Below are 12,793 nucleotides of genomic sequence, written 5' to 3'. Positions count from 1 at the left end.
ATTGTATCGATTGATGTTAATATATACAACCAGAAAACATTGCTTGGTTACTTGAACACATATAAAGGAATACCTCCTGGCAGAGGGGGTGAGTCAAAGTAATAAGTATATACCTATCGTGCTTCACTCTGTGATTATTTCCAAGTAAAGATTGGCTTTGGTTTCTTCCTGCACTGAGTGGCTATCAATAATAGAACCCATGCTTTTCAATGGAAGTTGGTTCTGGCAGAGTATGAAAAGAGTATGTGAAATAACTCAAATTCTAACATTTCACCATCACTTCCTCCATCTAGATCTCCAGTATTATACAGGATCTTGTGAAGCAACAATACCAAATGGTGGAACAAAGCTTTAATAAGCTGGATAAAATGAACACCAGACGATTTTCACCTGAGTCAATGTACCAGCTACTGAAGCAGTTAAGGAAATGTTTTCCTGCTTTTCCTATTAAAGTTAATGGGATTGCAATTTCATAGTCGCAACAGTTATTTTCCCCCCCCTTTTTAACTCGTTCACAGCGTTTACCTTGTTTTGCACAGGTTTGACATCCAGCCACCAATCACTAGACATGAAGTCAGAAAGCTGTGGAACACTTTAATTACCAGTCAGGACAACACTTTGGATTTCTATGAATTTGTTCGACACTTTGGATTCTCGCCCAAGTCAGCTTGCTTCCCAAATGCAAAAATATGTCCACCAGTTAAAGGGGACAGTGACTTTCTAATCCGATCGAGAAAGCTAAACTGTGACACAGAGATCATTGAGGATAATCTGCAAGCTAAGGTGGAGGAATATTTCAGTTATGAAATTGATGTATATTATATTAATTGTCAGTGATAAATCTGTATGCAGCATTTTTATTTACCATTGTGGTCAATATTTATTTAGATTCCACTTAGAGTCAGAGGGTGGGATTTTCTGACTGCGTTGGAAAATCCCGCCCAAGGTCAATGGACATTTGCATGGTCCGTGTCCCACCTGTCTTGAATGTAGCCCAATCCATCACGCAAACCAGCCTCCCATCCATTGACTCTGTCTACACTTCCTGCTGCCTCGGCAAAGCAGCCAGTATAATTAAGGCCCTCTCGCAACCCAGACATTTTCTCTTCCACTTTCTTCCTTCGGGAAAAAGATACAAAAGTCTGAGGTCACGTACCAACCGACTCAAGAACCGCTTCTTCCCTGCTGGCGTCAGAGTTTTGAGTGGACTTACCTTATATTAAGTTGACCTTTCTCTACATCCTAGCCATGACTGTAATACTAAGGGGGCAATTTTACCATTTTGATTCTAAGTGCTGAATCTGGGCGCAATTCAGATCCGACTTGGAAACCTGCTCCCAGGCTCCCCCATATGCACTCAGCCTGAAAAAAAGTCGCGAATCTGAATCGCGCTGTGGGCGGGGCTTATTGCACCTGAAACACTGCTGCTCCGATCGGAGCCTTCAACTGCACATGTGCAATTTAAAAAATTTGAAAAACGCATCCCTGTCACATCGCAAAAAGCAGAAAAAGCAGCCCGGGAGCAAAAAGCAGGAGCGATGGCCCCCACAGATATCACCCCACTCCCACAACATAACTGTCCCCCTTATCCACCCACCTCCCCCCGCTACCCAGACCGATCGCGACCCCATTCCCCCTTTCACCCCCACCGATCGCCCGGAGAGTGGCAGCGGACCCCTTCCCTACTCCCCACCCCCCTACCAGAGATCCATCTGGCCCTCCCTCTTCCCCCCCCCCCCCACCAGAGAACCATCTGGTCTCCCTCCCCCTCCCCAACCAGAGAATGATCGAGCCTCCCCCGCACCTCCCACCACCAGAAAATGATCTGGTCTCCCCCCCACCGACTCCCTCCAACAAGTGAACGATCAGGCCCTCCTCCTCCCCTCCCCCCCACCAGGGAATGATCTGGCCTCCCTCCTCTCCCCCTGCACCAATCCCCCCCCCCCCCCCTCCTCCAGAGAACCTTGTGGGCTCCCATCTCCCCCCCACCAGAGAATGATCGGACCTCCCTCCTCCCCTGCCTCCCTTCACCAGAGAATGATCGGGTCTCCCTCATCCCCACTCCCCCCTCACCAGAGAATGATCCTCACCCTCCACCACCAAAACCCCCCCACCCCCTACCCCTCTCCCCCCCCACCCCCCCCCCCCCCCACCCCCCCCCCCCCCCCACCCCCCCACCACCACCACCAACCTGAGTCAGAGACTCTGAACTTATCTTTTCAGAAGCTGGAGCGCCTGAAACAGATCTTTGCCGAGCATGCCTGTTTTGCGCCGAATCTGGACGGGCGAACACGATGGTAAAGGGGGAAATGCTGGTAAAGTCGGGCGTCCAGCTCATCAAGTCAATTTAAATGCATGCAAATGCATTTTTAAATTGATGTCACGCCCGCTTCGGGCGCAGTTCCGATCGTGGCCATTTTCAGGCCTTGGTAAAGTGGGAATCTGCGCGGACGTGGGCACGGATCGCGCTATTTGTCTCACGCCCGACTTTACCAAGTTTTCGCACCCCAAAACGGGCGCAACACAATGGTAAAATCAGGCCCTACATTCCACACACTCTAGTTTCCTTCTCTATGAACAGTATGCTTTGTCTGTATAGCACGCAAGAAACAATACTTTTCACTGTATGTTAAGAAATGTGACAATAATAAATCAAATCACCCACTGCGATTCCCGAGGCGGACAGGAAAATTCCGCCCATAGAGTCATACAGTGCAGAAAAGGCCCTTCGGCCCATCGAGTCTGCGCCGACAATATCGCCAACTAAAGTCTCTCTAATACCATTTTCCAGCACTTTTCCCATATCCTTGAACATTGTGATGTTTCAAGTGCTCATCCAAATACTTTTTAACGTTTCCAGCCTCGACTACCTTCCCAGGCAGTGCATTCTGGATTCACACCACCCTTTGAGTGTAAATGTTTTTTCTCAAATCCCCTCTGTATCTCCTGCTTCTTACCTTAAAACTGTGCCCCCCTCGTGATTGACCCCTCAACCAAGGAGAACAGGTGCTCCTTACACACCCTGTCCATACCCCTCATACTTAGATTCAGCATAAGAGGTAGGACAAGATAGATATAGCATAAGACAGGGTGATGTACCCTAATTCTATTCTTTTTGATTTGATTTATTATTGTCACATGTATTGAGATACAGTGAAAAGTATTGTTTATTGCGTGTTATACAGACAAAGCATACCGTTCATAGACTATAAAGGGGAGAAGGTGAGGAGAGGGTGCAGAATATAGTGTTCCAGTTACAGTTGGGTGAAGAGAAAGATCAACTTAATGTATAATAGGTCCATTCAAAAGTCTGATGGCAGCAGGGAAGAAACTGTTCTTGAGTCGGTTGGTGCATGATCTCAGACTTTATTGAAAACCAACTCTATTCCCCATGATGTTTCCATTCAGAATTGGTATCATTGGCATACTCACATTAGAAACGTATAGAATTTTGGATGACTGAAAGTAAGAATCAGTGCCAGAAATAATTGAACAGCTCGGTTGACCATGAACTCACCTGAGAATCCTTACCATCCATGAGCTTCATCTGACCTGTGAGCTTTGAAATCACTTGCTGCTAGCTTTGCGCTTCATTTGGTGTGGCGATGAAAGATATTGTGCCATGTTGTTTAATGTGTTGATAAAGATGTCAAGAAATGTTATAAGAATTTACTTAGTTCGATTTTTCCAGTTTTTGAAATGAATAGTTAATGATAGTGTGGTCCTTCAGCTGGCCTTGGTTAAGTGAATTACGAGCTTAGAAACCTACTGTATATAAGATAAATCAACTCACGTAGTATATGATTATTTGTTGTGATTATATAATAGAATAATGTACTTTGAATATATTTATAGATTCACAGAAAATTACAGCACAGAGAAGGAAGCCAATCATCCCATTCTGTGTGTGCTAGTTGAATACATCCATACTATCTAACCCGAAATTCCAGCTATCGGCTGATTGCTCTGTAGGTTACAGCACCTCAAGTGCATATCCAAGTGCTTTTTTAAATGCAATGAGAGCTTCTGCCGCTGTCACTTTTTCAGGCAGTGAGTTCCAGATCCCACCACCCTCATGGTGAAAATATTTCTCCTGAACCCCTCTCGAATCCTTCTACCAATTACAAAGTCTGTGACCTCTAGTAATTGGCCCCTCTGCTAATGGAAGTAGATCCCTATCTGAGCCACTCATAATTTTATATTACAGAACCCTTACAGTGCAGAAGGAGGCCGTTTGACCCATCGAGCCTGCACTGACAATAATCCTCCCAAGCCCTATCCCCATAATCCCATGTATTAACCCTGCTACTCCCCCTGACACTAAGGGGCAATTTATCATAGCCAATCAAACTAACCTGCACATCTTTGGACTGTGGGAGGAAACCGGAGCACCCAGAGGAAACCCACACAGACACAGGGAAGATGTGCAAACTCCACACAGACAGTAACCTAAGGTCAGAATCGAATCTGGGTCCCTGGTGCTGTGAGGCAGCAGTGCTAACCACTGTGCCACCATGCTGCCCCTATATACCTCAGTTAAATTTCCCCCAAATTCCAAAGAAACCAACTTCAGCCTCTTTCCTCATGGCCATTCTCCATTCCTGACAACATTCCCCTAAATCTCTGGACCTTCTCTATAAAAGTTCCTATCACCTGCTAAATATAGTGGGTGGCAGATGAGTGGATCAATGGGAAGAGTCCCTGGGTGTTTTGAGACATAAATAATTGTGGAGCTAAAATAACTAATACATGAGAATGTAATGCAGATTTTTAAGCACTTCCTTATAGACCTAGCTCTGTGTTAAATCCTCTTAAGTAGACTTCACAATGATACAAAATCACACTCCAATTGTAATCATTATAGCTTCAGCTGATTCACAGCGGGTTTATAACACAAGCTGGTTGGCAAGTTGGACATTAGGAGTCTAAAACCTCTCAGTAAAATCACTAAAGTGATTTGATTTTCATTACAAGTAGTTAGATAAAAATAGATAGAAGCCAAAAAGAAACCCACAATTCTTTTAATAAACACAATACAGCTACTGCCCAATCTGACTTTAATTCACACTTGAGAGATTCTTTGTGCAGCAAATCTGCTCGTCCTCTCCTGATTTCCGATCTTATCGATTACCATCTTACCATAGGTTCACCTCTTGCTAGATGACCTCTGGGCAAACTTTCACGAGTTGGATCAGTTTAATACCGGTTTTGTTACCAAGGAAGAGTTCAGAGACACCCTGATGGACCTTTGCGAGGCACTGAATGACCAGGCCTGTGAGACAATCGCCAACAAGTTTGACCATGGAAAGAACCGGTTAGTTTGTGTCCAGTTGTCTGGGTTTCGAAACGATTTCCTCCTCAGATTGCAGCGTTCCATCTCAATTGCATTGATACAGAGATGAATGAGGATCCACAAAAGTATACCTAGGTGTATTAATATTTAGGGAATAGCCTAGATTCATCAATGTATTTTTCATGGAGCAGCAGGATGTGAGTTCACAGGCACAAATTCACACATCTAATTTATGACCTTTTATTTATTGATGGGGAGGAGGTTCCAATGCGTCTGCAGAATTTGGCCATTTCTTCACGGGGAGGGACATGATCCTGGTGCTTGCCGTGTGTTGATGTAAAGGGGGACAAACAGATAAAAACAGAGACAAAAGGATGACATGTCAGTATTCTTATCAGTGGTAAATTGTTTTTAAAAAATGCAATTCGGGCAGTTTTGAGACATTACAACTGGTGGCACGGTGGCACAGTGGTTAGTACTACTGCCTCACAGCGCCAGGGACCCGGGTTCAATTCTGGCCTCAGGTCACTGTCTGTGTGGAGTTTGCACATTCTCCCCATGTCTGCCTGGGTTTCTTCCCGGTGCTCCGGTTTCTTCCCACATTCCAAAGATGTGCAGGTTAGGTTAATTGGCCATGTTAAATTGACCCTAGTGTCAGGGGGATTGGCAGGGTAAATATGAGGGGTTATGGGAATAGGGCCTGGGTGGGATTGTGGTTGGTGCAGACTCGATGGACCAAATGGCCTCCTTCTGCACTTTAGGGATCCTGTGATCTATGAACATTGGCATAAATCATGTAGCACCGTTAATGGCTGGAATCCTCCGGTCTCACAAGTCCCGCTACCAGCTAGAACAGAGAATTTGGTGCTCAGCCAAATCTCCGTTCATTGCAGAGGGACCAGAGAATCCCAGCCCCGGGGTGAGGTCAGAGAATTCGGGTCAATGTAAGAAAACATTTCCAGAGAGTTTACAGGAGCAAAATACGAGGGGGATGGAGTCAGCTGTTAGGGAACCAAGCTTGGAGCAGAGACTGAAAACAATAGCTTCAGCCTTCCAAATGTCTAAATGGAGCAACTTTCTACACATCCAGTATTGGATGATGGACAAGCAGTTTGATAATTTATCAACAGTGGAGAGATCGAGTACCGTCATGGTGAGATAGCGCTGGCTATCATCAGTGTACATGTGAAACCGAATGCTGTGCTTTTGGATGATGTCGCTGAGGGACAACATGCTGATGTGAAATAGGAAGGGGTCAATGATAGATCCCAGGGGGACAGCGGAGGTAATGGTGTGGGAGTGGGAAGAGAAACCATTGCAAGGATCAAACGTCAGGAGCAGCCCGGGTTGCTCTTAATTAAAGATCACCTTATATGGTGGAGGATGTCAGAGAGAACTGGGAATGCGGTCTTAGCATTAGTGGTTGTCACTGGAAGCCAAAGCTACCTTTTGTCAGGGCAAATGGAGGGGAAAGCCAGACAGACTCAATGGTTAGCCCAATCGCTCAGCACATCTCACCAGTCTGAAGGGTGAGTGCCTATCAATATCTTAAATCATGGAATCTCTGCAGTGCAGAAGAGACTGTTCGGCCTATCGAGTCTGCCCCAACCCTCTGACAGAATATCTTACCCAGGCCCTCTGCTCCACCCTATCCCTGTAACACCACAATCCATCATGGCTAATCTATATAACCTACATACCTTGGGACATTAAGGGGCAATGTAACATGGTCAATCCACCTAATCTGCACATCTTTGGACTGTGGGTTATTTTTTATAGCTGCCACATGCAGTTCTCAGCATTCCTTTATGCACTACAATGATCAAAAATTATGTATTAAAAAATTATTGATAGTTAATTGGTCACAGAACCAGCACTATTGAATAAACCACTGCGACTTCAATTAATTGTGGTATAAAACTTTGTAGCTTTTTCAAGCTTCAGTGAAACTGTCTCAGTTTCAGACCTTAGTCAAAAATATAGTTGAAGCTTGTGCATTGGTATAATTTAGAGTTGATTTTTCTTTGAAGTAATTACATATATACTGTTTAGGATTTCTTATCTCGAGTTTCTTCAGCCGTTTGAAGACCGAAGGAGATCAGTCAGGTTTAACAATTTGAAAACTCCAAACCAAAAACAACAACAGCCAGAGTTCACAATGTACACGGAATCCATGCATAAAGGTCTGAACACTATCACTGAGAAGCTTCGAAGAAAGGTAATACATTTGCACAGTCCTTCACCAGACTTTGCAGCCGATCTTGTATTTTACCTTGTGACAAGCCAAGTATTTTGTAATAGATTGACAGCATGTGGCAGGTTCATGTTGCAATCTGCTTCAAGTTGAAAAATTTATTTATTAAATTGTAGAGAACACTGAACAACAGTCCAAATACAAGAATCATATCACAGCCGGTTCGTTAGTCTGATCATCTTTTTGAGACAGACCGAGGGTTAGGGTGGCACAGTGGTTAGCACTACTGCCTCATAATGCCAGGGATCCAGGTTCAATTCTGACCTCGGGTCACTGTGTGAAGTTTGCACATTCTCCCCGTGTCTGCTTAGGTTTCCTCCGGGTGCTCTGGTTTCTTCTCACAATCCATAGATGTGTAGATTAGGTTGACTGGCCATGCTAAATTAACCCTAGTGTCAGGGGGATTAGCAGGGTAAGTATGAGGGGTAATGGGAATAGGGCCTGGGTGGGATTGTGGTTGGTGCAGACTCGATGGGCCGAATGTGGAGTTTGCATATTGTCTGCATGGGTTTCCTCTGGGTGCCACGGTTTCCTCCCACACTCCAAAGAGGTGCGGGTTAGGTTAATTGGCCATGCTAAATTGACCATTGTTGTTGGGGGGGGTGATGCGCGATTAAATCACTCGGGAGGCTAGATTGTACCCGGGAAATAAAGGCTTTTATTACTAACAAGAATGGAGCACACTATATACAATACAATCCCAGACTAAAGGGTCACCAGGCAGTGCAGTGACCTTTATACTTCCCCAGGTAGGCGGAGCCAACTGGAGTGTACCACAGAACAATATCAACAGGTAGAACAGCCCAACCCTAACCCCAACAGTGACAACAGTAACATATCTACAAACACCCATAGTGCTGACCATCCATGGCTCAGCACTCATAGTGGTAACCAACTATGGTTCACCACAGGGGGTTAGCAGTGTAAATATGTGGGGATAGGGCCTGGGTGGGAGTGTTGTCGGTGCAGACTCAATGGGCCAAATGGCCTCCTTCTGCACTGTAGGGATTCTATGATTGATTCTAGAAATTAAATTTTGGATAGTCAGTGGAATTAAATATCAGGGGCTATGTAGACACTATGGTTGTGTGCCATTGCCCATGGTGTGTTTCTAGCCCCTAATTTTTCATTTCATAAAATAGAAAGGTGCAGGATAGTTCTTCACACTTGCAACTGTAACTTCAGTGTGTTTCCAATCAGAACAATATGATGAAAATTGGAGGAACAGGTGAGTGACAGAATCAAGCCCATTCCCTAAATGGCATGTTCCTCGCAGGTTTAATTTCTATTCACTGATCTGTGAAGTTGAGGGCAATTTGGAATACTTATTTAGCTGTATAAACATATCTGTGATCGATAGGTTGTAAAAACTAATGAAACTACTTGAATATCCCTTTTTGTCCATTAAATGAGGTGATGGTGGGGTCGTGGTAATGTCACGAAATAGTAATCCAAAGACCCAAGCTAATGCTGTACGGACATGGGTTCAAATCACACCGTGGCAGCCGCTTGAATTTTAATTCAGTTAATGAAATCTGGAATGTAAAGTTAGACTCGGTAATAGTGACCATGAAACTATCGTCAACTGTCGCCAAAGCCCATTAGGCTTGTCCCTTTTAGGGATGGAGTTCTGTCATCCTCGCCTGATCTGGCCTGCATCTGAATCCAGATCCACAGCAATGGAGTTGATTCTTAACCAGTTTCAGAAATGCCCTAGCAAGCCATTCAATTCAAGGGTAGTTAGGGATGGTCAACAAATGCTGCCCTTGCCTGTAATGCCCACAATTAAAAAAAGTCTGTTATATCTTAAAAGTGGCAGTGCAATGTTCTAGTGAGTACTGTAAAGAAAGTGACTTAATAATCCTTTACTCCTCCCAAGCATCAGCTTCCTGTTTTAATTGACTGATTCCTTTTTGCAGAATTTTCTACTGTTACTGATACTTCTCCGCTGAATATAATGCTGCATAGTGGGGTATAAAGTTTATTTCTTAGTGTCTCAGGAAGGCTTACATTAACATTGCAATGAAGTTACTGTGAAAATCCTCTAGTCGCCACACTCCAGCGCCTGTTCGGGTATACTGAGGGCGAATTTAGCATGGCCAATGGCCAAATTTAGCATGGCCAAACCAGCACGTCTTTCAGACTGTGGGAGGAAACCGAAGAACCTGGAGGAAACCCACACAGACACAGGGAGAACATGCAGACTCTGCACAGACAGTGACCCAAGCTGGGAATCGAACCCGGGTCCCTGGCGGTGTGAGGCAGCAGTGCTAACCACTGTCCTGCTGCATGTTAGAACATAGAACATAGAAAAACTACAGCAAAACAGGCCCTTCGGCCCACAAGTTGCGCCGGTCATGTCCCGACCTACCTAGGCCTATATATAGGCTTACCTATAACCCTCAATCCTATTAACGCCATCTATGGATGGCATTGACATTTGCAATACTTTGTCCAAATGGTTACTCTTAACATTGGCAGATTTATTGACCGTGAGAGAGAGAGAGGGATTGACAGCTGACCATGCCTGTCTCCACCTTACAACCATTAAAATAAATTGTTAGGTGTTGCTCAGTTGTGATTCAAGAGATTTTGTTTCTGCAAAAGCGGAAGCCAATTGCTTTCCTGTCTCTCCCGCCCAACTCAAATCTGACATCTTGGTGTAAAGCGATAATTGAGTCTGCAACCTGCTTTATCTTCATGAGTCTCACTGCAGATTGCACGCACCCACGTAACTAATGGCTACTTGAAGTTAGCTTTAAAAAGGAGTTAGTTCACTGTTATATTAAACTGAAGCTGCAGTGGTCTTATGCTATTGTAGACATTTAGCACTACTAATCAGGTAAAAATATAAAGGTACCATTGTAGAAATTAGAAGAAAAATTACAAATCTTGGAGATCAGAAAAAAACATTCAGGGATGGTCAATTATCATTTGTGATTTTTTAAAAAAGACAGGTTAAGATTTTTGGTCTAACCCTTCTTAAGCTTCAAGGTATTGGTTTATTCAATTATGCAGTGTGAGGGTAACGTGCTAATGTATTTCAAATGTTGCTGATTCTGCAGGATCTGGTTATAGTTACTGAAATGAATGCAATTTCTAATTCTAAGATTCCATTGTCCTGTTCTTCCCCCTCCTATAGCTGGCTGGCAACTGGAAAACACTGGAAAGAGTGTGTAAAAAACTGGATTGTACCAGTACTGGATTTCTCACCCTGCCCGAATTTCGATCTGTTCTTCGACTCTGTAATATAGTCTTGGATGAAGATGAGATTTATCACATGATGTCAACATATGACGAAAACCTGGAGGGCAAAATCAAATATTCAAATATTATCAACAAAATCTTCAAGGCTCCATGAATATCACTTGTTTTATTCAGTTTCTACAGATTTGTTAATTATCTGGTGTATTCCTCTGTATTTAAAAAAAAATCTTATTCCATTTATATTTTGGTTGATTTGTTGTTTAAGTTAATACTGGGACAATGCAGTTTTATGACAATCATTGGTTTCAGGGTCTTGGGTGAATTCTTTTGGACAATCCTAGAATGAGGATCCTCATTTAACTTCACAAATGAGTTGTTAATTTGACATTTAAGGGATCTTGGATTGTAAATATGTAGAATGTCGCACGGTATATTAAAATAACGGCAGAAAACGCTGGATAGATTCAGCAAGTCAGGCACAATGGCTAAGAAAAGAAGTGACAAGTTAACGTTTCAGGAAAAAAGAACAAATGGCAGGAATTCCAGCCTGACTCTATAAAATCTGCGGGTGTCACCTGAGGAAATTCCCAGCAGGGGCATCCAGACACTTGTGCTGTGGTTATTAGTCTGTGTTTTCAGCCCCATGATTTGGGATGGGTTCAATACCATTGTGGATGGTACCATTCAATACCATTCTGTACTCAATGCAGTTCAGAAGGATGAGGGTGGATCGCAATGAAACTTACAGAACATTGAAAGGCCTGGATAGAATGGGCGTGGAGAAAATGTTTCCATTAATAGGACAGACTTGGATCTGAGGGCACAGCTTCAGGGTAAAGGGATGACCCTTTAGAACTGAGATGAGGAGGAATTTCTTCAGCCAGAGGGTGGTGAATCTGTGTAACTGATAGCCTCCACAGCTGTGTATGGCAAAGTCATTGACTGTATTTACGACAGAGATAGATAGGTTCTTGCTTATTAACGGGATCAAAGGTTACGGGGCAAAGGTGAGAGAATGGGGTTGAGAAACATATCAGCCATGATTGAATGGTGGGGCAGACTTGATGCGCTGAATGGCCTAATTTTGCTCCTACATCTTATGGTTTGGCCCTCAGAAACCTTGCCGTTCACTTCCGAAATTTCAGACTATAAGCATTTGGAGAAGCCCCTCTCTCAAAGAACTCACGACGGTCTTTCTGTCAGCTTTGGATTGCTAACAGGTGGCTCTGCCTCCACCATATAGTGAGAAACATGCTGGAGATGTATTTTCTTTCTTGTGATATCATTGGCATGCGCTTGCCTCCATCCAGCCTGAAACCTGTCATTATCACCTGACCTGCCAATTGGAAGCGTACAAGAAGCAAGCCATGGAGAACATACACAAGCATTTTTTTTAAATCCATGTTCGGCCCAAACCTGCCACAAACCCAATGGAAGGCTCAGGGAAATCCAAGTCAAAATGGTTAGGCATCGCATGGCACTCCTGTTCTGAGGCTTTCATGAAACTTGCTTTCAGATTTGGCTGTTGATCTTAAAAACAAACAGCTCAAAATCTACAAGCACTTACTTGGGAGACAGATTCAGTATCAGTGGCACTGCCAGGCTGCCCCTTTAAGAGAAAATCCAATGATCCAAAGGGAGATCAAAGTGTCCAAATTCAAGGCTGCCCAGACTTCTCCCCTGACTGCATTAATTATTTGTTTAACATCTCATGAAGTGCATTTCACTTTGTAGATTGCTGAGTTTGACAAGAGGATTAAGAAATTCATTGTGACATATTCAGTTTTACGGTTCCAATTGCATAATCTCTATCCCTTGCACAATATCCACCCAATATGAGGCCACGCAGCAGCATCATTGAGTTGGCTGGCAATGATACAGATTAATCTGGAGTGTAAATGCTATACTCACTGCTATTAAGGTGATAAGTATATGGAGATTATTCAGATCAGGTAACCCAGCAATAACGTGGTTTATAATGTTGAACAACTTAAATAAACTTAAAAGAAAAATTGTTTGTAGTAGATTAGATTAAATGG

General features: G+C 43.7%; 1 protein-coding gene across 1 annotated transcript; it reads left to right on the top strand.

The window, feature by feature from the left end:
• The first annotated feature begins 299 nt into the window (after positions 1-299).
• On the top strand, positions 300-10,989 carry LOC144500884 (EF-hand calcium-binding domain-containing protein 6-like). Its single transcript, XM_078224364.1, has 5 exons — positions 300-418; positions 540-783; positions 5,145-5,314; positions 7,346-7,511; positions 10,690-10,989. Exons 1-5 carry the CDS (start codon positions 336-338, stop codon positions 10,906-10,908), a joined length of 882 nt encoding a protein of 293 aa, XP_078080490.1. The 5' UTR covers positions 300-335; the 3' UTR covers positions 10,909-10,989.
• The last annotated feature ends 1,804 nt before the right edge of the window (positions 10,990-12,793 follow it).

Source organism: Mustelus asterias, chromosome 11 (assembly GCF_964213995.1).
Source record: "Mustelus asterias chromosome 11, sMusAst1.hap1.1, whole genome shotgun sequence".
NCBI classification, from domain to species: domain Eukaryota; kingdom Metazoa; phylum Chordata; class Chondrichthyes; order Carcharhiniformes; family Triakidae; genus Mustelus; species Mustelus asterias.
The sequence above is the reverse complement of the archived record's forward strand: the minus strand, read 5'-3'. Positions and strand labels throughout refer to the sequence as shown.

What these genes read in the sequence shown, in the direction of transcription:
- LOC144500884 (XM_078224364.1), top strand. Translation starts at nt 336, where the DNA reads ATGGTGGAACAAAGCTTTAATAAGCTGGATAAAATGAACACCAGACGA. An exon ending in ATGTACCAGCTACTGAAGCA is followed by an intron (nt 419 to 539) that starts GTTAAGGAAATG and finishes TGTTTTGCACAG; the next exon opens with GTTTGACATCCAGCCACCAA. An exon ending in TTTGACCATGGAAAGAACCG is followed by an intron (nt 5,315 to 7,345) that starts GTTAGTTTGTGT and finishes TATACTGTTTAG; the next exon opens with GATTTCTTATCTCGAGTTTC.